The sequence below is a fragment of the Ctenocephalides felis genome, unplaced genomic scaffold (genome assembly GCF_003426905.1).
Source record: "Ctenocephalides felis isolate EL2017-DRISC unplaced genomic scaffold, ASM342690v1 CF-g0.4_SCAFFOLD_03572, whole genome shotgun sequence".
In the NCBI taxonomy this organism is placed as follows: Eukaryota; Metazoa; Arthropoda; class Insecta; order Siphonaptera; family Pulicidae; genus Ctenocephalides; species Ctenocephalides felis.
The window spans coordinates 45,989,625-46,014,955 of record NW_020539726.1 but is presented as its reverse complement, the minus strand read 5'-3'; the positions used below and the strand labels follow the sequence as shown (position 1 = coordinate 46,014,955).

Below are 25,331 nucleotides of genomic sequence, written 5' to 3'. Positions count from 1 at the left end.
TTTATTACCTCGTTCTCCTTCGAGTCCAGTCAAGCCTCTGTATCCTGATTCACCTCGTTCTCCCTTTGTGGCACTGGCATAGCTGGCAAAACCTGGAGCTCCGGGGAAACCTTTGCGTCCAGGGATACCTGGGAGACCTCTTGCTCCTGGTACACCGATGTCACCAGGCATACCATCGCGACCCATTTGACCTGGATCACCTTGCATTCCTGGCAAAATAAAAACAAAATGAATTATTTTGTCTCAATATGATAAATTAATAATTGATTTATATACATACCGGTTAAACCTCTAGGTCCTGCTAATCCAGGTAATCCAGTCCAACCACGTTCTCCTTTCAAACCTGGACGACCATCTCTTCCTGGCCTTCCTGGGAAACCTTTAGGACCTGGCTCACCAGGTTCTCCCTAAAATAAAAAATACTTGTTGACTATGCAAATGTTAAAAGCAGTCGTAATTGCAAAATAATGACACTCACATTAAATCCATCAAATCCTCGATCTCCAGGAAGACCTGGAAGTCCAGCAGTTCCATTCAAACCAGCCCAACCTGGTTCTCCTTGCACACCCTGCCAACCCGGCTCTCCGTCAATTGATAAACCTTGATCACCAGCCTCACCTGACAAACAGAATAATCATATAAAAAGTGCTGCAATCTGGAGAAAACGATAATGTATAATATCTTACCTTTAAGTCCATCAAGACCCGGTAATCCATCATATCCTTGAATTCCAGGCAAACCAGGTTCTCCAACTTCTCCCTTAGGTCCACTGAATGAGTTCTCACCAGGCAAACCTGCAAGACCTGGCAAACCAGAGTCACCTTGCATTCCCTTGAATCCACGCACACCTGGACGGCCTTCTGCTCCCACATAACCGACATCTCCAGTAATTCCCTTGAATCCCATATCTCCCATAGGTCCAGGTTTTCCTGGTCTACCAGTCAAACCCGGTTCACCCATCATACCTTGTTCACCTTGTTCTCCATGTTCCCCAGCTCTTCCGGGAGCACCAAAATGACCTAGGGAAAAAAAATAATGACAATAAATTTGAGGCATGTGAAATTTGTTAAATTTTTTAGTGCAATTTACCTATGTAACCCTTGGGTCCGGCAAAACCATCAGGACCTCTACGTCCTTCAGCACCAGGTTCGCCCTTTTCTCCGCGTCTTCCTCTAAGTCCAGGAGCTCCATCAGGTCCTCTGCGTCCTTCTTCACCAAATTCACCAATAGCTCCAGGCTGTCCAGGAGCACCGGCGATACCTGGTAAACCAGGGATGGTATCTCCAGCATGACCTTTAAGACCCTACACAAATAAAAACACTCATTAATTTCTAAAAATGATATTGTATGTGTTATGCCTAAATAGCAACTTACAGTCATTCCCGTGTATCCGACAAGTCCAGGAGCTCCTTTAGGTCCTTTCATACCTTTAACACCATCAGGTCCAGGTCTTCCAGATTTTCCAGGATGTCCTTGGTCTCCCATCTCACCAGGCAAACCATCTAGACCGCCAATACCAGCGTCTCCAGGAATGTATGACACACCAACCTAAAAAGAAAAAAGCAAATGTGAATAGCACTAATTAATTCTTGTTCTTAAAAATTCTTGTTTTTCACCAATTTAATAGGTTTTAGAGATTAGGAACAAATCACCCATTTTTGTATAAGATCAATGTCTTTTTTTACACGTTTTTTTTTTACACGGTTTCTGGAACCAATCTCCGTGTAAAAACAGACTTAGGTGTATATATATATAAATATATATATATATATATATATATAATATATATATGTGTGTGTACTTATATATTTATGCATATATTCTTTTTCTTTTTTATTTATTTAATATCTAGTGTCTATTACCTTTTCTATCTTTTATATTTTGTTTGTTGTTAAGTGTTGCTGTTTTGTTAATTTTTCTCTTATTTTATAGCTACTATACCGATCCATATATATTATAATTACCTAGATATACTAATTTTTCATACTGTTTTTAGATCCACTGATGATGACATTAAATTGAATGTCGAAACGTTTGGAATTAAAGATTAATTTATAAATCTTTGCTTTTTATTCTTTGATGTATCGCCCCACAAGAACTTACTCATATATCTCAACAAATTAACAACTAAATCATATATATATATATATATATATATATATATTATATATATATATATGTATATATATATATGTATATATATATTATAATCGTCAAGATCATAAGTTATTAATCTTACATCACCACGGTCTCCTTTCATTCCCCATCTGCCAGGATAACCCTTAGGTCCTTCTTGACCTGGAGCTCCGGGTAAACCTTGTGGACCTCTGTCTCCAACCATGCCAGGGTAACCCTTGAATCCAGTAGGACCGGCTTCAGAAACTCCAGGCAAACCTCTCAAACCAGGTAATCCATCAACGCCCCATTCTCCTGGCTCGCCTTTGGTTCCGGTTAAACCTTGATAACCTGAAGAAAAAGTTATAGTCTTAATAAATTAATATATAATACATTGGAAGGGATCTATTTTATTTGGGGTTTTTCATCCGAACTAATTAAAATATTTAAGCTTCAGAAAGAGCTATTCGAATAATTTTTTCCTTGCCCAGTAAAGCTTCCTGCAGACCCATATTTAAAAACACAATATTCTAACTGTCCCATGCATTTTTCTGCTGGTAACATTATCTTTCATCAAAAACAATTCGAAACCTTTTGATATGGCTTCGTCCTCCTCAAACTACAACACTAGACACAAACTTATTAAGGCGCGCACATATATTAGGTTGTCCGCTTTTTTGTTCTTGGTTTATAATACAAAAAGGCGGAAGGGAGATATTTGACAACCTATTAAATTAGGTCTTTCAATACGATCGACGGTCTAGGTATTCAGCTTATGAATAAACTTCCACTCAACATCCGAAACTCAGACAGCAAAAAAATTTCATGCTTCCCTAGTTAATCTTTTTAAAAATTTAGCTTTTTATGACATTACTGAATTTTCTCAATTTGATTTCAATAACTATTTTCTTGCATAATCCTTATCCTTTATCTATGTAGTCTGACCATTTGATCGCCTGTACAACCATATTTTTTTTTAATTTTTTTTTTATTGCTATTTTATTAATTTAACATTTTTACGGTTTTAAATGAGTATAACTTTCAAGCTTGTGCAAGAATTTTGAGCTTGACTCGTGGTCAAATAGACTTTAATATGATAAACATTGTATTTAATGTTCGAATGCTTTTTTTCAGCTCTTTTTTTTCAGAAGCGAAATTCGTGCAGCTACTATGATTATTATAAAATTACTATCCTTTAAATATTAACTATGAATAAGCTTGACAAGAGCCTGAAATAATATCTATTATTATTGATTACGGCTTGCTTATGAATAAATAAATAAATAAACAAATAAAATTTATAATAGATCCATAGATTATATATTGGAATAGATATATTAACATTATTTCGAATTTGTTAAATAGATCGATTAAATTACCTCTATCTCCAGGTGCACCCTTAAGACCGACTTCTCCAGTGTACAAAGGCTGTGGTTGAGAATCTCCCTGTTCTCCTCTACGACCATCGTTACCAGGCTCACCAGGTAAACCACTAATAGAAATAAACATCATAAAGTTTACAAGGACTCATAAAGTATGAAATTTTAAAAGTAATAAGTGATTATCTTTCTTTACTCACGTCAAACCATCAGCTCCAGGGGCTCCGACAAGGGCATACAGAGGCACCCTGTCAGCATCGTCTCCTCTCTCACCATCTCTGCCATCCCAACCAGCAGTTCCATTGCGTCCAGGAGCTCCAGGTCTTCCATCCTCACCTGGTTCTCCTTTGAAACCGAAGGATCCAGGTCTACCTGCTGGTCCATCTGGACCAGGCTCACCACGGGGACCAACATCACCGGCCAAACCTAAAAGATAATAGATATATTTAAAAATAGAAAGATGACAAAATAACTGGAATGAAAGGACAAATATATTTTATCATCATTGTTTTTTATTTTACCTCTGTATCCAGGGTCTCCTCTCTCGTCCCTTCCTTGTTGTGATCCAGGATAAATCAATCGTCCTTTAACACCTTTCTCTCCAGGACGTCCAGTGGTTCCATTTCTTCCGGGCATACCTTGCAGACCTTTGGGACCTGGAGGGCCAGGACGACCGCCTTCGCCCTTGGGTCCTCTGGGACCAGGTAAACCTGGCCATCCTGGAGCACCTGGACGACCGTCTACACCGGAATCTCCTGGGGTACCTTTGACGCCTTTCTCACCTGAAGGGAAATGATAAATAGAGATTGGTAAATAAAATTAATTTAATATTTAATAGATGCGATGATAAAAATAGTATGAAACTACATATATATATAATTCTAATCTGACATCCCACATACTCAAAAAACATCCGGAAACAACAGGAAGTAAGATAACAAATCCTTTGTTCCGCGTGCATTTATATATGTGAGTATCTACATATTATGCATACATACATACATACACACACATATGCACTTATATATTTATAAGATACGCGACGATCGGCCGAGACGTTTCTTCATAATTATCAGATAAGTGCAAAAACTATCGTCAACATTTTAGCCAAAATCCTAAAGTAATCAAAAATTCAAAAAAATTCCTTTAGGAATTCAGAAATAATTTTCTGTAAGATATTAACGATTATTTTCAAAATAAATACAGTTGGAAATTGCCACAACTTTTCATAAGCCTATAATATTTTAAGATGTTTGTTTGAAAACGATTTTAAACTAAAAATGTTCAAACAGTTTTAGAATTTATAAAATCGGCACAAGATTTTTGTCGTAAAAATTATTAATTCATCAGCAAATTGGCAACATTTTATAAACTAGTGGTGTATGGCATCGTGCCTTAAGGCAAATTGCCTTAACTTCCCGTACCGTAATGAAATATTCGAGAAATTTTAAACACTTTCAAATATATTATTACAAATACTGTAACTTTCATTATTTTTGCTATCTTGTTTGTTATATCTGAGCAAATCAAATGTAAATCATAAATCAATTTATTTCCAGAACATTAACAACCGTCATTTCATTTCTAATTCAATTTCAAAAAAAAAAAATAGTTGCCTAGTTTACACAAAATTGAAAAAGTGCTCCAGTATATAAACAGTCTAAACGCACTTGGGTAAACATTTGCACCAGAGTGGCGCTTAGACTGTGCTTATCCTGGGTAATTTTTTGAATTTTTAATCCAAAATAAAAAAATATTTTTTGAAAAAAAAATTAGATACATTTTTTTTCCAAAAGCAATTATTTTGTTGAAACAAGCAGAAAGTTCTTTGAATCAATTAAATCGCACGCTTAGTTCTCTCAAAAACTGTCATTTTCTTAACATTTAGCTCTGTATCTCCTGAACCGCTGGTCCTACCTTTGCCAAAAACTAATAACCAATCATTACGAACTCAATGTTTTTTGTATCATACAAATCGCATGATCCATTCTCTCAAAAACTCGATTTCTATTTTCTGCACTTTTTGCTGCAGGAAAACCTAGAAAAAAAAAATATAATCAATAATAAACTAACTACTGTCTAATGTTTAATTAACTTAAATTAAATTACTGTCTTAATGTTCATTAAAATTTAGCTGAGTCAATGAAGGTTTTTTGCAGAAAGACAAAATTTAACAATGAAATATTAGGTTGTCAAATATCTCCCTTCCGCTTTTTTGCATTGCATTGCATACAAAAAGGCGGAAAGAAGATATTTGACAACCTAATATATTATTCTCTCGTTCTGAAATTTTTCTGCTTTTGGATAATATTGAACAAAGAATTAATATTAAAGGGCACAACTAGTGTAACCGCCTAAAAAAAGGTGATTTTTGGAAATTTATATAAAAAAAACGACTTTATCAATCATTTCAAAATTTTAGGAATATATTTATACATGTTTTAAGAATATGTAGTAAAATTTTTGAAGGAAAAAATTAAATTTTTTTTAAGTTATCGTCGATCTCCAACGGCGCGACAAAAAAAAGGCCCTTAACTGCTGCAGTGATTCCGGTCTTCTACGTGGATGAAATCAAAAAAAAAAAAAAATTCGTTAAACTAGATAATATTGTCTGTAAAATGAACTACGATAAAAAAAATAAATCAAAAATTGACAAATCCGCGGCGTTTTAAAAAAAAAAAGTCCAATTTTACCCAAAATTTTGGTCGTTTTTCGACTGCCAAAATTCGATTTTTTGATCAAAATTCGATTTTTTGATAGTTCATTTTACGGAGAACCATATAAAGAACATGTAAAAGAAATTTGATAGTGATTGGATCATTCGTTTTTGAGTAATCACTGCAGCAAATTCGAAAATTGCTGTTTCGAGAAAAACGCGTTTAAAGATAAAATGATCGTTGTACTATATACTATATATATACTTTTTAAATGGCTGTAACTCGAAAACTATTTGAGATATCGATTTGAAATTTTATGTTATTTTTAAAGGTGTAATCTACCAAAATACGAAAAAAAACAAAAATCGATTTTTTCATAATTTCACACTAGTTGTGCCCCTTAAAGAAAACAAAAGTTTCCAAAGACTTTAAACAAAAACCATTATTGACTCGTTTGATATAAGGATTATTAATTATCCTTTATCCTTTCTTACCTGGAAGTCCATCGAGTCCATCCAAGCCTTGTGGTCCAATCACAGTTTCTCCACGGTTGCCTTTAGGTCCTTGTGGTCCGACTGGTCCTTCGAAACCAGGAAGACCTTGTGAGCCTCTTGAACCTTGTGCACCATCTCGACCTCTTTCACCTTTCTGGGAAGTACCTTTTGGACCTGGTGCTCCAGGGAAACCTAAAGAATAAGTAAAAACACATTTTGTAATAAACAGGAGTTAAAAATATAATTCAAGGAATAGAATTTTTATATATTGCTATCGATGAAATATTTATAAGTATGATGTAATAGTGGAATGGAATTGTGATAAGTTTATTATTCCTTTACCTTTGGGTCCAGGAGGTCCAGTAGGTCCAATAGCACCAATAACACCTCTCAATCCAGGGACTCCAGCCATTCCAGGTTCTCCAGGATAACCAGGAAGACCTTGAGGACCAACGGGTCCCACGCTTATAGTGTCCAAGCGTGGGTCGTAGGGACCTGGAAGACCTATATCACCTTGGCGACCTGAAATATGTATAAAAATTTTATTATATCGCTTGAAACTTTTAAACGGTTTGTTTGATGTGTGTGAAATATTCTACAAATTTGTTTCAAATTAAATATTCTATGTTTTATTCTAATATTATGAGCCCTGCAACAACTCGGTATACTTTAAAAATGCCAGCAAAAGTACTAAATTAATCTGACTCCATTAACTTTTTTATATCTGTGTATTTATTTTTTTTTTATCTCTTGTAACTTTTAAATGACTTATCTGATGAAAATAAAATATTTTGCAAATTTGTTTGAAATTAAATAAGGTATAATATGCTTTTACAACTCGAATCCCTAATGCAACTCAATATACTCTAAATTTTCCATTAAAATAAGTAATTAATTCAAACTAAAACACTACTGGGCAACTCGTTTATATATCATTTATTTGTAAAATTTTTTGCAGCCCAACCGTCGAATTAAAAAAAGACCTTTTTTAGTAGAATCTTTTTTTAATTCGACGATTGGGCTGCAAAAAATTTTACAAATATGTATCAACGTCGACAAAACTTTCATCATATCATTTATTTATAATTTATGTTGTAACTTTTAAACGGTTTGTCTGATTTATATGGAATATTTTACAAATTTGTTCAAAATTGAATAATCTATAATTTTTTCTAATACAATAAAGCCCTACAGCAACTCGGTATACTTTAAAATAGCCATGAAAAGTACTAAATTAAACTAACTACATTGATTTTTATATCTGTGCATTTATTTCTTTATCTCTTGTAACTTTTGAACGATTCATCTAATATTAATGAGATATTCAACAAATTTGTTTAAAATTAAATAATCTACGATATTTCCTTACAATTCCAAACTCTACAACAACTCAGTATACTTTAAATATCTAATTAAAAATGAGTAATTAATTTAAGTACACTATATGTAGTCACAAATATTATATCGTTATTGTGCAACTACTGGACAACTCATTCATATACGCATTTATTATTTATAATTTATTTTGTAACTTTTGAACGGTTTGTCTGATTTATATGGAATATTCTACAAATTTGTTCAAAATTAAATAATACATAATTCGTTCTCACATTATAAAGCCCTACAGAAACACGGTATACTTTAAAATAGCCATCAAACGCGAGTATTTTAAACTGACTGCATTGAATTTTCATATCTGTGCATTTATTTCTTATATCTCTCGTAACTTTTGAACGATTCATCTAATGTTAATGAGATATTCAACAAATTTGTTTAAAATTAAATAATCTACGATATTTCTTTACAATTCCATACTCTACAACAACTCGGTATGCTTTAAAATTTTAATTAAAAATAATTAAAGTACACTAAATGTATTTAGTTGCATCGTTATTGTATATATGAAATAATCTACAAATTTGTTCAAAATTAAATAATACATAATTCGTTCTCACATTATAAAGCCATACAGCAACTCGGTGTACTTTAAAATAGCCATGAAGAGTACTAAATTAAACAAACTACATTGATTGTTATATCCGTGCATTTATTTATTGTATCCCTTGTAACTTTTGAACGATTTATCTGATATCAATAAAATATTCGACAAATTTGTTTAAAATTAAATAATCTACAATATTTCTTCACAATTCCATACTCTACAAAACTCAGTAAACTTCAAATACTTAATTAAAAATAAGCAATTAATTTAAGTACACAAAATGTATATTCACAACTATTGTACCGTTATCGTACAAATACTAGACAATTCGTTTATATGCATTTATTTATTATTTCTGATATAACATTTAAACAATTTGTTTAATTTGTCCGGAATATTTGACAAATTTGTTAAAAATTAAGTAATGTATAATTCGCTCTCACATTATAAAACCCTACAGAAACTCGGTATACTTTAAAATAGTCATCAAAAATAGTAATTAAAACTGACCTCATTGATTTTTTTTATATCTGTGCATTTATTTATCGTATCGCTTGTAACATTCAAACGATGCATCTGATGTCAATAAAATATTTGACAAATTTGTTCAAACTTAAATAATCTATATTATGTTTTTACAACTCGACGCCCTACATTAACTAGGTATACTCTAAAATTGTAATTAAAACTAAACAATTATTTTAAAAGAATATTCATAGATACAGCATATGGCGCAACGAAAGGACAACTCGTTTAAATGCATTTAATTATAATTTATTTTGTAACTTTTATTGTGTGATTTATATGAATTATTTGATGAATTTGTTCAAAATTAAATAATATATCATTCGTTATTACTCTATAAACCTCTAGAGAAACTCGGTATACTTGAAAATTACTAAAAAAAATTAAAATACCAATTTCACACACAATATGTTTATGCATTAGTTTATAATCTTGTAACTTTTAAACCATTCTACTAATATACATCAAATATTATACAAAGTTGTTTTAAACTAAATCATTTATAACATTCTTTCAAAACACAAACTCCTTGAACAACTCGGTATACTTCAAAATAGTAATTGAAACCAATATTAGCAGTTGTTACACCATTCAATTAATTTGAATGATTGAATGACAAACTTCTTGAATACTATATCTAAGTTGTTTCTAGAATTTGATCAAATATCCTTCCTACCTGGCAATCCAGGAAAACCTTCCTCTCCTCGACCACCTTTCTCGCCATCAAAACCATCTTTTCCAGCATAACCAGGAGCACCTTTGACACCTTTCTCACCAGGAAGTCCTTGCAAGCCTTGTCGTCCAATTTTGCCTCTTGGTCCTTCTGGACCCTCTGCTCCTTTTACACCGGCAAAACCTGGGAGACCAGCATCTCCCTAGGAAATAGAAAATAAAAATATTATATAATAATCTATTAAATCAATTTCAAATTATTATAATTTTTTTATAATTTAGTACTATTTAGTAGAATTTTTATTTTTATTAAGAGTTATATTTTCCTTTGTAACTAATTTATTTTATCAAAAGATTAAATTGAGGAAGTAAATAAAAATAATTTCTAGTAGTTGGAATTGATGATGATTTAAATATTATATTGGAATCTTTAGAAATGAATTTTGAGAGTTACCTTAGATGTAATATTTTTTCTTTCACAAATTTTAAAAGAGATTTAGATAACCAATTTTGATAGTTCAAATACATTCAAACAATAAATATATTTAGACAGATAATATACATTAGTATAAATTATTAGGAAATAAATGTTATAATTATAAGAAATCTATTAGGTTAATATTTAGGTATTTTCAATAAATATATTATGTATTAGGGAATAATCATTTAGTTCCTCCTAAACATATTCAACCCGAATGATATATATCTACTCGTATATGTAATCCCAAATTAAGAAAAAGTTATTTTTTGCTTTATACTTATCAATTTTAATTATTTCAATTTTGTCTTTAAATATTGCAAAATTTTAAAAAAAAATATTTTATTCATTTAATAAAACTACTTAGCCAAGACAGAAAAATATTACATATAAATCCAATAGCCATTTAAAGATCCAAGAAAAGCTTTCGGAATTCATTATTAAAAGAAATATAAAGTCAGTAAGCCTGATTTGATATTTGATGAATGAAGACAAAGATATTTTCCTAATTTACCTTAAATCCTTTATCTCCTCTCATTCCTGGTCGTCCAACAAGAACCCTTGCGTCTTCACCAGGTTCACCTTTGGTGGCTTCGATGATATCAGGAGTTTCCAGTGGATGTCTACAAAAGTAAAAAATGATAGTTTATAGTCTAAATTTATAAACCAGGAAGCTAACTAACTATGTTGTAATTGTCTTGAGATTAAAACTTGATATTTGGACAGACATGGTGTATGTCCTAAGGGATCATTTTTTTGAAATCGGTGCAGCCTTTTAGGGAAAACGTTGACAAAAGGTCAAATTTTAGCTCATACAAACATAAACAAATAATTTCTTATTCTAATATTGTATTTTATGGCGAAAACATAAACCTCTATTATAAAAATATATTATTAGATCCTAAAAATACATCAAGAAATTAAACACTAAAATTTATAAAAATTATGAGAAATTAAATAAAATGTATAACAATTTAAATAAATATTTTAAATCCTAAAACATATATATGTGGGTAAAATGTCTTATAATATATACTATGTGATAAAAAATAATTAAATTTTTATTTTTTCATAATTGAATTAATAAAAAATTAATCATAGTGAATTATAATAAATTTTAATAATTTCAATAATATATATTCAACGATCAACCAAGATAAAAACTCGAGTTCTAAGTTTGATATTTGTCTTAATTTAATGTCTCAAGTTAGAATTACTAATTTTCTATCCTACTAAATACTAAAATATCCAAAAAAATAATTTTATTTTTGACTTACACTACGGATCTGCCACCTTTTTCTCCTTTTCTACCTTTGGCACCTCTTGGTACTGGTCTGGCTGGTTCACCACGTTCACCACGTTGTCCTGGAATTCCTGGGAGTCCATCTGGACCCTAAAAATAATAAATAACATTATTGATAAAATGTCTTAGATAATTGATAAAATCTTAGACATTGATAAAATGTTCTTAGTCATATTGTCCCTCTGATAATGGTCAAACATTTTTGGTGCTACAATATTATTTGTCCCTTTTGTAACAGGTGTTTGAAAAAACATTGTTTAATATGGTAATTGCCATGTCAGTCATATGTTACTGACACCAAAAAGTTTTGCAGGAGCCATGTCAAATATATATGTTTTACATACACGATTTCTTAGTAGAAAAAAACTTTAGTATAGGACTAGGGAATGCAATACCGGTATACCGAATTACCGGTAAACCGCCCGATTTTTCGGCGGTATTTTTACCGGTATTTATTCCAAAAATACCGGTATTTTCGGTATTTTTACATAAACGCTATTTGATACATAATACACTAAAGTTTAAATTTCTCTGAACAAATTTATCTTTAAATTCCATAATCGCATAAACAGCTATATCTTCAAGTGATTCTATAGGATAAACAAATGTCAAATATTATCTCAACTCGTCATTAAACTAAATAGTTATTGCTTTACTAAGGGCTACATATCGTGTTACAATAAATAGAATTGGACTAATAGATTATGATGTTTGTTTCATCTTTTGTAAAAATGTAACTGTTTTTAAGTGATATTTGCGCCAAAATATTTTATATCATACAGATTACCCCTGCCGTAATCTTTATTTTTTTCTAACTTTCTACATAATAATTATGATAATTACTAAATATTTTTTGCTTCTTATTACAATTATAAAATATTAATTTTCGAAAACGTTTCGAAGTCTGAAAATATTATAGAAGCATCACATTGTTTTAAATAACAATACTCAACAATTATAGTAACTTATTATTTATCTCTGCAAAGTATCCGATCTTAAATTATATATCTGTAGAAAAATTATTTTTTTAAAATATTCGAGATTATGCTAATTTAACACATCGGATACAGACAATACAGTTTATTATAATAATGTAATATGATCTTTTATGAGTTTTTGGTCTTTCTTACTCATAAGTTTGTTTTTGGTGAAAAGTACTCAATATACTCGATAGTGATAATGAATTAATTAAATAGGATATACTTTTGTTAAATTATAATTTAAAAAAATAAACTTATTGTTTTATTTTATTGTTTTTATAGTTATATTAGTTTAATATATCAACTATTAATATAGTTGCAGTTGTATAGACTTTTTTTATATTTGTACTAGTAACTTTCAATTTTGTTTACGTTTGTTTAAGATAATAAAAATACCGGTAATTTACCGGTATTCCGGTTTTAAAATGAAAAAATACCGAAATACAAGTATTAAAATTTTCCATCGGTATTGCATTCTCTAGTAATTATCATGTCAATCATATGTGACTGACACTAAGAAGTTACACATAAGTCATGTTCAACATATATTAAGAAAAGTTTTAATATAGGGCCATGTCAGTCATATATGTGTGACATAAAAAATAATGTCGTGGAATTTGGCAAAAGTTTCCTTATTACCCAAATTATCTAATAAAGTTACCATAGCCCATGTAAAAATTTTCCTGATCTTATCGTGGCAATCAACGTGTCAACAAAAAAAATTAATACTAATACAATTTCTGATCATATATTCCATGTCCCCTTATTACCTGGTCTCCCATAAGTCCTCTAGCCCCCCTATCACCATCGAACCCTCTCTCGCCCCATCCACCAGGACCTCCGTCTCTGCCTCTGTCACCACGGTCACCCTTGGTTCCTTCGGAGTTGACACCGCCTTCACCGGGGGCACCTTGTTCTCCTGGAGGCCCGAAGTCTCCGGGAAGACCTCGGCCGCCCATCAGACCGGGAATACCAGGAAGACCGGGTGATCCGTCGGTTCCGTTGCAGCCGTCCAGGCCGCGGGGGCCACGGACTCCTTGTTCTCCTGGGTAACCCTGGGGTAAAAGATAAAGGAAAATTGTACACTAAGTAAGGTGCCCAGAACTCAACGTCAACCCCAAATGGGGTGATAGTATTGATTGTAACAAAAGAATTATGAGCTTTTAAGTGCAACCTAGTGCTTTATTGTAATTTTGACATTGTGGTTAATTTTTATTACTTTTCAACGTCAAAAGCCAAAATGGGGTGACAGTATTGATTGTAACTATCATGAAAAATTGGAGGCAACGCAGGAAAAATATTAGAAAATTATGAGCTTGTAAGTGCAATCTAGTGCTTTGTTGTAATTTTGATAATTTTATGGTTATTGTGGTTAATGTTTATTACTTTTATTAATTTAAACTTTGAAACAGTAACCGTGAATAACATTTCTAGATTCACAGTCAAAAATAATGAAAAATTGCTCCAAGTTTTCAAAAATAAAAACTATTTGTTAAACTATGAATTTAAAATTTTCAAAACTGGTCTACCTCCTTTAAAAAAATTTACTAAATAGAGCTAATAACAATATTTTAAAATAAAAAGTAGTGTGTAATTAAAATCGTCGCACATAAATAAAAATTTATATATTTTAATTATATAAATAGATTTAATAATAATATAATAAAATTTAAAAATGTATTTAATTTTTCTACAGTGTAGCTCTGTGAGGAAAACATATGGAATTAAAAAAATTATGTATAGTATTTTATTTTCAAGAATTTGTTAATAAACACACACATATATATATATATATATATATATATATATATAAAAAAAAATAATACTCACAGGAATACCGGGAGATCCTTCATAACCTCTCGGTCCATCGTCACCCTGAAAATTAATATAAAATATTAATAAATAGCAAAAATATTGATAACTTATATAAACAAAATTTTTAGATAATTTTATCTAGGTAATAAATATCCGAACAAACTTTAAAAATAAATATTTAGATAAAAGTTATATAGAAAAATTTGTGAAAAAATCCATTTATAAAAGCTTTAGGTAATTTTACTTGTTTTTAAAATGTTTAAAGAGTTTTTCAAATACTCATCCATAAAAATAATATTTCGAAAACCACAAAGTGCTCAAAGTATTTTTTGCAAATATTATCCTCTGTTAAGTTAAAAATTATTGTACTATTAAAAATAAAAAATAAAATGTTTGAAGCTACAAAAGATACTCTGAAACGATTTTTTTTTTAAATTTGTAATTTGTAATTTTCATATAAAAATAGTCAAAAAATATCTATCTAGTATTAAAAATTAAGAATATTTCTTAAAAAATAATTTATCACCAACTTTCCTCAAGAAAACTTGATGTTTTCGTAAAAAAATTGGATTTTCTAATTTTGTTCTCTCGACGTTACAAGTCATTCTGAATAGTATGTATACGCGAGCCAAAATTTTATCTTTTAAAAACGACAGAACCGTATTTAAAAAATTTAAAAGCCAACTTGTCTTCAGGCAAAATGACACTTATATCTAGACTCTTTATTTGTTCATAATAAAATCATAATCAATATTAAAAAATATTATATCAAAATTATAAAAAAAATATTTATATACAAGCCAAAAGTTGGAATTGGGAAATCGTTTTTATTAATGCTCGAGCAAAGAGTTTTGCTTCAGCACAAAAAAAATACAAAAAACATAAAAAAATATTGACAAACAAATTTTAGTAATTTAAAATAGTTTACAAACATATAACTTTGAAAAATCTCCAAAAGCTTCTTTTTATATTCAGTTTCGGTCAATTTGCGACCTTGTAGTAATTTGGCGTAATACATTGTAAAATGAATAAATTTTATTAATGTTAGATGAAAGTTTAGTTTTTCACAATTTAATATGATTTAAAAATAGGGAAACAATAATTCAAGAAATTGATCTAAATAAGAGTTACATTTGAAAAAATGCAAAAAAAATATTATTTAAATTTATTTATAATAAATGATAATAAATAACATTTTTGACTCTTCAAACCTGGTAAGTTTATATATACTAGTAAATAATTATAAATGTATATATATATAATGTGTATATATAAATATATAACATAATAGTCTATATATTTATATTAATATCGTCGGAACGTAAAGTTCATTAGACTTTCAAAGAAATCTGTTCTGTGTACAATATTGAATGCATCGCACTGACTCCTCTCATCATCGTATTATATTATATTAGTGTTTGTGTCGTGTTCCCATGTATCGACATCGACACTAAAACACTAAAAAACATTCGATGTGTATGAAACGAGCACTAAATATTTCGTTATAAAACATTACTGATAATATACAATGGCGCAATATCACAGGCAGACATTAAAATAAGTAATAAACCTCTAAATGGGGTACACAAGAGCAGACGATTGTAGTATTACTAGGATAAAGGATGGTAAATGTTGGATGTTGGCATTTTGAGGTTTTATAATTGAGGTCCTTAATGTTGTTCAGCAAAGGTTGTTCAAAAAATTGATACCCTTCAAGAAGTTACAAGAACCAACCCTTTATCAATCCCAGTGGACCAAGCTTCATTTATCACGATGACTAAATTATCCTTTTCTTTCTGATAAAAATTATGAAAATAAATATTACGCAATCAGCACGATTTTTATTTAAATCTTTGCCTTTGATGTGTGTGTGTTTTACATAAATTATTTTATTTTGCCAGGAAGAGTGCTGAGGTCATACGTCCAGTTATCATTCGTTCGTTCTTTATCTAGTAGATAGAATATCCTGCCGAAGAGATCACCAGCGAAGGACCTTGTCGCTTGATTTTGCACAAAAAAATCATACCAGGGGCGGACAAAGTTGATGGAATCGAAATAATGGACAGTGTTTGGTCAACAGACAGAACAAAACCGTATTAAAATACCTCACAATTATTTAGGCAACAGGCAGGGAAAAGAGGACATCATTTACTAAAATGAAGATGGTCAAAACCAGTATTTATCTGGTATAAAATTAGAAACAATATGGTAGACAGTTAAATATGTTAAAGGGTAAGGGAATCATTTATCAGTATTTGGTGAACAGGCAGAAATCATGGGAAAAAGATATCATCTATAATAATGATGGTCAAAACCACTCTCAAATCTACCTCAAAAAGGAATGCAGTTGTCGAACATTTTTTTCCAACTTTTTTTTATAATATCTAAAATGGTTGCAGACTCGTCTTAAATCGATTGTCTATGATCGTTACAGACTAAAAATAAAAATGTTGTAACCAAAATTCTATTTTTATTATTATTTGTATAACAATGCCCCAGTTTAAACCTTTTTAACTTCCCGTAGGGCAAGTTATAGTAATCGCAAAAAAATCGAAAATGAATTTTTTTATATATCTTTATGTTTCAAAACCTTCTGAACATTTTGACATTCCTTAGAAAAAATTGATGTATGTGTGTGTGTGTTCGGATACAAATTTTCGTCGACGATTTCGGGAACACGAATGAAGCGATTTGAATAATTCGAAAAACATTCGATTAGTATTGATAAGGGGACGTGCTGATTAGTTTTTGGCAAAGGCAGGTCTAGCCGTTCCGAAGATATGGGACAAAAAGTGCCAAAAACGGTAACTCAGTTTTTAAAAAAACGGTGCGTCCGATTTGAATAATTTAAAAAACATTTTATTTGTATTGACTAAATGAAGAACTGTTTAATTTTTTGGAAATGAAGGTGACTGGCTTTGATTTGGCGGTCAAAAATGAACATTAGACATATGCACATCAAATTATCAGATATATTATAGAGATTTTAACAATAAGTATAAATTTTGTTTATATTCCTATGGGTTCCGTACCAATATTTATCCGTTAGACGGCGACTCGGCGCTTACGCGCTCCGATATTTCGTCTCTATTTCGACGAGTTCAGAATTTCTAAAATATTTCAAAATAAATTTTTCTTTAAAGTCTTTTTTTCAAAAAAAAAGTAAATTTTTGTCAAAAATTTATAGTTTCTCATAGATCTATGTCTTCTTAGTAAATTTGTATTAAAAATGTTAGCTTTTAAAAAAAAATAATAATTTTTGGTACGGAAAGTTCCAGCAATTTGCCTTAAGGCACGATGCCATGCGCCCCACTAGTTAGTGTCTTTTTTCAAGTGTAGATGTTACTTGCTTGTCAGTAGAGTCCTTTTATACTTGTTCTGGATATTCTAGGTTAGGGGGCGTCCAGTAATCGCGGGGAGGGTTTGACCAAAAATCACGAAATATCACGTTGGAGAGGGGGAGTGCAATTTTGAATATCACCAAATATCACCAAGGGGGGAGAAGGGGTAAAAAATCCATAAAAAATCGATCACGTGATTAATGGAAGTCCCCCTTAAGACAGCAATTGGTTCTCCAGTATGTGACAAAAAGCTTTTCACTGAATTTTGGTCTGAAATCGTGCTAACTTGGAAAATTTTAGGATAGACACACAGGATAACGGATCGAGGTATGAAAAGATCAAACTTTAGCCAGTTGGAATCGGAATAAAAATAAAATCCAATGAAATCTTTCATGGAGTTCTTACAATCTAACAGGAATAACAAAATGAGCATTCTAAAAATTGTACAGTACTAAATTATCCTGCACAACTAAATCAATTTTCGACATGATTTCAAACGAAAAATCAGTGAAAACTGGAGTTGATATACTGGATAACCAATTGGTGTCCCAATCTAGAATACCCAGGACTGGTATAAAAGGACTCTACTGACAAGCAAGTAACATCTACAATTGACTGCAAAGGGATAAGATGTGGCATTGGTATACATATATTGAATATAAGATTTAGGTACCACATTTTATTTAATTACTAACGATTACAAGCAGTGTGCAACGATTATAGATAATGCACAACGATTTCAAGCAATTTACAACCATTTCAGACAATTTACAATGATTTAAGACACTCTTTGATGATTTTAGACAATACAGAAAAAAAATAGAAAAAATGTTTGACCACAGAGAAACTAAACTCATCTTTAAGCCAACTAAATGTCTATAAGGACTCTACTGACGAGCAAATTAAATCTGTACTCGACCTAACAAAGAAATTAAGAAAATTTTATATCTGTAACAGAACTCGTTCCAATTTTGAGCCAATTAGAAATCTAGAAAGCAAATTAAATCTAATCTAGATTTGAGGAAGAAACTAAAAGTAACAAAGAAAAATTATTCTTTTCTTACCAAATGGACCAGGTTAATAAAGGAGTAAATTGCGTGGTAATAAAAGTAGTAAAGGACCTAAATTGGCCCTACTTTTAAACCAGCTATAAGTCTAAAGGGATTCTACTGGCAAGCTTACTAATCTATATCTACATCTTTGATTTGATTCTAAAAATCAGATGCTGGTTGATAAAAGAAGCAGATTGTATGACAACAATGAAAATAAGGGATCAAAGTTGGATCCAATTCTAAGCCATCTAAAACTTTTAAGGGATTTTATTGACAAGCAAATTACATTCACACCTGCAACAATACCAGCGACCTGATATCCTTAAAAATAAGGATCTGGTTAATTAATGGTCTAATTTTTAACCAACTGGTGACCTGGAATTATAAAACATAAGAATCTGGGTAATGAATGAGAAATAAGTTTGACAATAAAAAAACAAAGGGATCTAAATTGAATCCGAATATCCACCAAACTACAAGTTAAAAGGACAGTATTGACAAGCAAATTACATCTATATCTTCCTTCATCTATATCAAATTTGAGACTTGGTTTCAAAAATAAAATTCGAGTTAATGAAGAAGACAAAACGAGTACCGAAAAAAAAATTACTGGATCCAATTTTGCAAAGAATTGTCTCCTGCACCTGTTCTTTGACATCAGTGCGAATATAATTCACTTTTGCATTTTTCTTCTTCTATTTTATCCTAAAAACTAGGACAATTCCCTCGCATGACACGAAATGTCAATGTCAGAACGTCGCATCGCTAATTTGTCGTGGGTGTCAATGAAATCGCATGACACCTCCGTATGAAAATATGTCAATGGAATTGATGCAGAAAAATAATACGAATTCATTCCCTAAATTAATAGACACAATATACAATTATCGAAAAAAATAAATTTTAAGGCACTTCTTTCACAATCTTGCAACTCCAATTTTAAAATTATCTTTCGTTCACACTTTTTTTCCTAACAAAAACCAACAAAACCACAATTTTTATACAATCTATTTTTTTTTATAATATTCACTCAATTGTTAATAAATGTTTTCATAACAATGGATTATTAATTTCAAATTTTATAAATTATTGACTTGCATCAACATAGTATTTTTACAAACAAATTAATTTTAGGAAAAAAGGGTTTTAAAAATAGATACCGGTGATATAGTTATTAATTGCATAAAAATTGTCATTAAAAACAATTCTGTACTAAATAATAGAACAAATCTTGTATAACAAATGAGATTTTTTTTAAAACGTTACTGTGCTTTTCAAACCAAAAAATCGTCATTTACCAATTATCCATCAAATTTTTATTTTTATTTATTTTAATTGAATACTAAGTATTTTTTCAAAGGCGCTATTAAATATTATATTATATAATAACTGCTAGCATATATAAATTTAGAATGAATAGGATTTTTGTTTGAAGATTTATCTTGATTACTTTATAATAAAATTATATATGTATATATATATATATACATATATAAATTTATTTATATAAAGTGATCTTGAAAATATGAACACTGTTTTGCACTCTTTTATTAATTGATATTAGATTTCCAAACGTTTCGATATAATGATTTGTCTCATCATGAGTATAAGCATCAAAACAATATTTATATATATATATATATATATATATATATATATATATATACATATAATTTTGGCCACGTGCTACTCTCTCAGTAGTCAATGTAGTAGATTTAGTGGATATTAACTCTCAAGTGACTATTTTTAAACCGCCCTCAGTGTTTTTCGTCATGTCAAAATAAAGAAAGCACTTTTTTTCTGTCTTAGGTAATTAATGAGAGCGCTGATGACCATTTTGCTAAATAAAAAAATAATAAATCCATAACCATAATTCACTGCATAAATAATTAAATCATCATCCATCCTTATTACTTTTGTTAATCAATAATGTCTTCCAAAATAAATACTTCGATGAAAAATTTAAAAATTCTTGATAAAATTTAAGGCTTTTGAAGAAATTGATTAGGTTGGATAATAGAAACTTAGTGAAAAATAATGCGCTCAATTTTTGTTATTCTACTTTCATTGAACATCTCTATTACTATGAATTTTATAAATCAATACTGTTTTCTAAGAGAAAAATTAAAAAACAAATCCAGATAAAGTGTTGGTTTGTGTAAAAATTGATTATACTTTACAATAAAATACTTAAGGACGTATATTGTATTTATTTTTTGTAAATTTAATTTCCGTTGATTTTATGAGAATTGTAAATACAATTTTTAAATTGTACTTCACTTATTATGAATCAGATTTGCCAAGCCAAAATATTAAAAAATAGTATTTTTTACCGATGACTAGATTTATTACTAACAAATTGTCCACCAGCGCTCACACTATCCTTGCATTCATATACAAGTGTGGTTTTACGTGAAGATATTCGAACACTTCTAACTACAAATCGTTTTCTTCAAAATCTATTATTGACATTTCTAAATTTGGATCGAAGGAATTGTTGCTACAACAATAAAGATTTGTTTTGCTTTTTGGAAAAACAAATTCCGTGAAATGCAATTTATTTAAATTTACGCCAAAGTATGATAATTATTAGTAATGCTAAAATAGGAAAAGTTGCTATTGTTTTAGGCTTTAAATTTGATGATACCTAGTTTGATAGAAAACTTTTAATTATAAGATTTTTGATAAAGCCTATTATTAAATTATTTTCATTAAGTTGTCGTCATCCTAGATCCAAAAGCATTAACATTAACATTTAACAGGTTATCTTCAAGTTGTCATCATCTTCAGAAATTCTACTCCAAAAACACAGTATTATACTTTTTGGTATAATTCATTTTTATCAAAAATTTTGTACTTGAGATCTGCACAAATTTGACATCAACTGGGTCTTGGTTGTCAATTTTAATTATCGAAATAAAATCTTTATAATTGCTCATCATGATACTGTATAAGACCACAATGTTTATTTGGGAATACATAAAGCCATTTTATCTTTCCAATCCTGAGTCTGAATTAGGTACCATCACCTATAAATTGGCAAAGTAATGAAATTACACCACTAGCAGATTTTCTGGCAAAAACCAAACAACTCCTTCGGAAACAATAATGAAATATTGCTAATGCCACCAAAAAGTGTTGATGGTCCTCCATCAACTCGTCAATTCCTCCTGATTTCTTGGGATCAAAATTGGTACAGACGATTATTACAAGTACTATCCAAGAGCAAAATGCTTAATTGGGATATAACCTTTTAACTTTTCGAAAGTTAGTAAATCAATTAAACAATAAAATATTCCTAATGCCATCTAAAAGTGTACATGGTCCTCCATAAATTCGTCAAATCCTCCTGATTTCTTGGAATCAAAATTGGTGAAGACAAGTATTGCCTACATGTACTGTCTAATTGGGATATAACCTTTTATCTATCCAATCCTGAGCCTGAATTAGATACCATCATCATTAAAATTGGCAAAGATATCCCTGATACATCCTAAATTATACATGATACCCCATTAGCCTTTAATTAGTGTATTAGCAAAGCAGATTTTCTAACAAAAACCTAAAAACTCCTTCGAAAACAATAATAAAATATTCCTAATGCCACCAAAAAGTGTATATAGTCCTCCATCAACTCGGCAATTCCTCCTGATTTCTTAGAATCAAAATGTATAAAGACAAGTATTACAAGTACTGTCCAGAACAAAATGCTTAATTGGGATATAACCTTTTATCTATCCAATCCTGAGTTTGAATTAGATACCATCATCATTAAAATTGGCAAAGATAGTGAAATACACCACTAGTTTGTAATTAGTGTATTGGCAAAGCAGATTTTCTGGCAAAAACCTAAACAACTCCTTCGGAAACAATAATAAAATATTCCTAATGCCACCAAAAAGTGTATATGGTCCTTCATCAACTCTTCAATTCCTCCTGATTTCTTGGAATCAAAATTGGTAAAGACAATTATTACAAGTATTGTTCAAGAGCAAAATGCTCAATTCTCTCCTCAAATGGGATATGACCCTTTACGTTTCCAATCCTGAGTCTGAATTAGATACCATCATCATTAAAATTGGCAAAGATAATGAAATACACCACTATTGTATTAGGAAACCGAATTTTCTGGCAAAATCATCAGGAAGTAGGTAAATCAATTAAACAGTTTGGTATAATAAAAAATGCTTCCTTATTACTCAGTTTATTTTAAATGTTACTTGTTTCACGGTTCAGCAAGAAGAGAGTTATTTTACATAGTTTTAGCAAAAATATAAATATAAGATGGCGGAACATAGGTATAGTAGGGGAACACTATTGCCAACATCACTAATAGTGATGGCGGGACATTTGAATTACAAATATATATAACATTACATTTGACATTATATAAGAAAAAATGTGACAAACAATTTTGTCCACAGTTAAATATTCCTGATGCCACTCAAAAGTGTATATAATCCTTTACCTCGTCAATCCCTCCTGATCTCTCAGTATCAAAATTGGTAAAGACAATTACCACATTCTCCACTATCTAGTAATTGGTTTCAAAATTCCTGCTAATTATATAATTACTCTGTATAATTTTAATTGTGATTTTCTAATTTATCCGGCATGTGCCTTTTTTCTCCTTCTCTCTGGGGTTAATGAATCTTAACAACGACGCATATGGATCATCATCATCATCAGAGAGTAGGAGATATCAACATCAACATCAACATCAACATGTGCGTTCGTTCCTTCGTCCATTTCCGAAGCAAAATATACATCAAAGGGAATTTGTATACGATAGAAAAACACACACGAATAGAAATACATACATGCATAATATACATAGATATGTGTGTGTGTGTGTGTTATTTATATATGTGGTGTATATCACATTCGACAGTTCATATACAAATACTCGTCTAGATTTTAGAAGGTGCAAAAATACATTCTTAGAGGAAATTTCTTGACCGTAAATGTTTCAATTTTAGTACTTTTCAGAAAAGCTTTAAGGATTATATTTAAAACTATATCTATATGTAAGCAAAGACAGTGCCAATTTCCATGTTTTACCTTTGTAGATGTTTACCTTTTTATTTTATTTTTGCAAAATTTGAGTTATTCTTGAAAAACTATGCTTATTAAAATAATAGACCAAAAGCGACAACACTAACTGAAACTAAAGTTAATTTAGAAGAAAATTATCGAGAGTTATAATCATATAACGGAAAACGACTTTGATGAATAAAGGAGTTCAAAAAAAAAAAATATAAATCACTAATTTTGATTACATCAATAGTTCGAGTTTTTTATTGATTATATTTTAAATAGCTTTTGTCCATGTATAGTTTTTTTCATTAAAATAATAATTTAAGTATTTAAGTTACTCTAGAGAAATGATTGCTAATCCCAAATACAATTTTAAATATGTATAAAGCAAAATAGTATTGAAAAAAAAGTAATTATAATTATTTATTGATTACAATTTTGATAGCTTGAATAAATAAAATTAAAATTGAATAAAAAAATATTAACAAAGAATTTACATTAATATTTGTTGTCAGAACCAAAAACTACTTTCTAGTTTCCAAATTTAATTAAAAAATTAAAATGGAGCAAAATAACAAATTGAAAACCCAAATTTAAAATTGAAACAGTTGTAAAAAACGAACTAAACCCTAATCCCATATTTTACTAAAATTTAAGTAAATAAAAATTGTATTATTGTTTATTAATATTTTATTATTTATTAAATATTTTTTTCAAATATTTTTTTGCTTAAGAAATGTGTATAATGTATAAGTAATATGATGTAAATCATTCAAAAAGCAAATTTTAAAACTGAAATGAATTCAAATCATATTAAAAAATCAAAACCGGTGAAAGTAATAATATTTTAATAATTATTTTTTGAAAAGAAAACATAATATTTAAATAATGTACTGAATATTGATTTCTTATTCCAAAAGTAATTCCAAAATCGAAATAGAATAAACTAATAATAAGAAAATAAAAATTAGTAGTTAAAAGAATTTATAGTCATTTTTAGGACAGAAATGAAACTTGAGCAAAAAACCTCTTTTCAATCCCAAATTTAATTCGAAAGTTGGAACAATATTTTATTCTTTTAAAAAATAGTGCTCTCTAATTCCTAAATCTAATTAACTAGTAAATTAGGAGATTTAATTATTTACTTTAAAAATACTATCTAATTCTAAAGTTGGAACCATATTCACTTTAAAAAAATGCTGGTTTCTAGTACCCAAATCTAACCCTTAAGTTGGAACCATATTTTAATTAAAAAAAAAAATGTTTTCTGATTTCTAAAGCTAATTTTAAAGGTTAACATTTTAAAATTCCGAAAAAAGAATTTCAACTTCAAAATCTAATGTATTTGAAAAAAGCTTTCTAATCCGATGGAACAATATTTATTTTTAAAAAATACTGCTTTCTAGTACCCAAATCTAACCCTTAAGTTGAAACCATATTTTAATATAAAAAAAAAACTGCTTTCTGATTCCCAAACCTAATTCTAAAGTTAGAACATTTTAAATTTATGAAAAATAAAGGGATTTTAACTCCAAAATTTA

General features: G+C 29.8%; 1 protein-coding gene across 1 annotated transcript in view; it reads right to left on the bottom strand.

Annotated features, from left to right (window-relative positions):
- Positions 1-25,331, bottom strand: part of LOC113388601 (collagen alpha-3(IV) chain-like) — a 36,941-nt gene that overhangs the window by 6,114 nt on the left and 5,496 nt on the right. Inside the window, exons 3-20 of the mRNA XM_026625968.1 lie at positions 14,376-14,420; positions 13,316-13,600; positions 11,540-11,655; positions 10,777-10,885; positions 9,789-9,987; positions 6,988-7,167; positions 6,634-6,837; positions 5,467-5,532; positions 4,016-4,276; positions 3,695-3,920; positions 3,495-3,607; positions 2,240-2,466; positions 1,375-1,548; positions 1,090-1,303; positions 687-1,019; positions 479-618; positions 281-407; positions 9-209 (exon numbers count right to left, since the gene is read on the bottom strand). Of these exons, the coding sequence (XP_026481753.1) occupies positions 9-209; positions 281-407; positions 479-618; positions 687-1,019; positions 1,090-1,303; positions 1,375-1,548; positions 2,240-2,466; positions 3,495-3,607; positions 3,695-3,920; positions 4,016-4,276; positions 5,467-5,532; positions 6,634-6,837; positions 6,988-7,167; positions 9,789-9,987; positions 10,777-10,885; positions 11,540-11,655; positions 13,316-13,600; positions 14,376-14,420 (3,220 nt within the window). The remainder of the gene's footprint in view (positions 1-8; positions 210-280; positions 408-478; positions 619-686; positions 1,020-1,089; positions 1,304-1,374; positions 1,549-2,239; positions 2,467-3,494; positions 3,608-3,694; positions 3,921-4,015; positions 4,277-5,466; positions 5,533-6,633; positions 6,838-6,987; positions 7,168-9,788; positions 9,988-10,776; positions 10,886-11,539; positions 11,656-13,315; positions 13,601-14,375; positions 14,421-25,331) is intronic.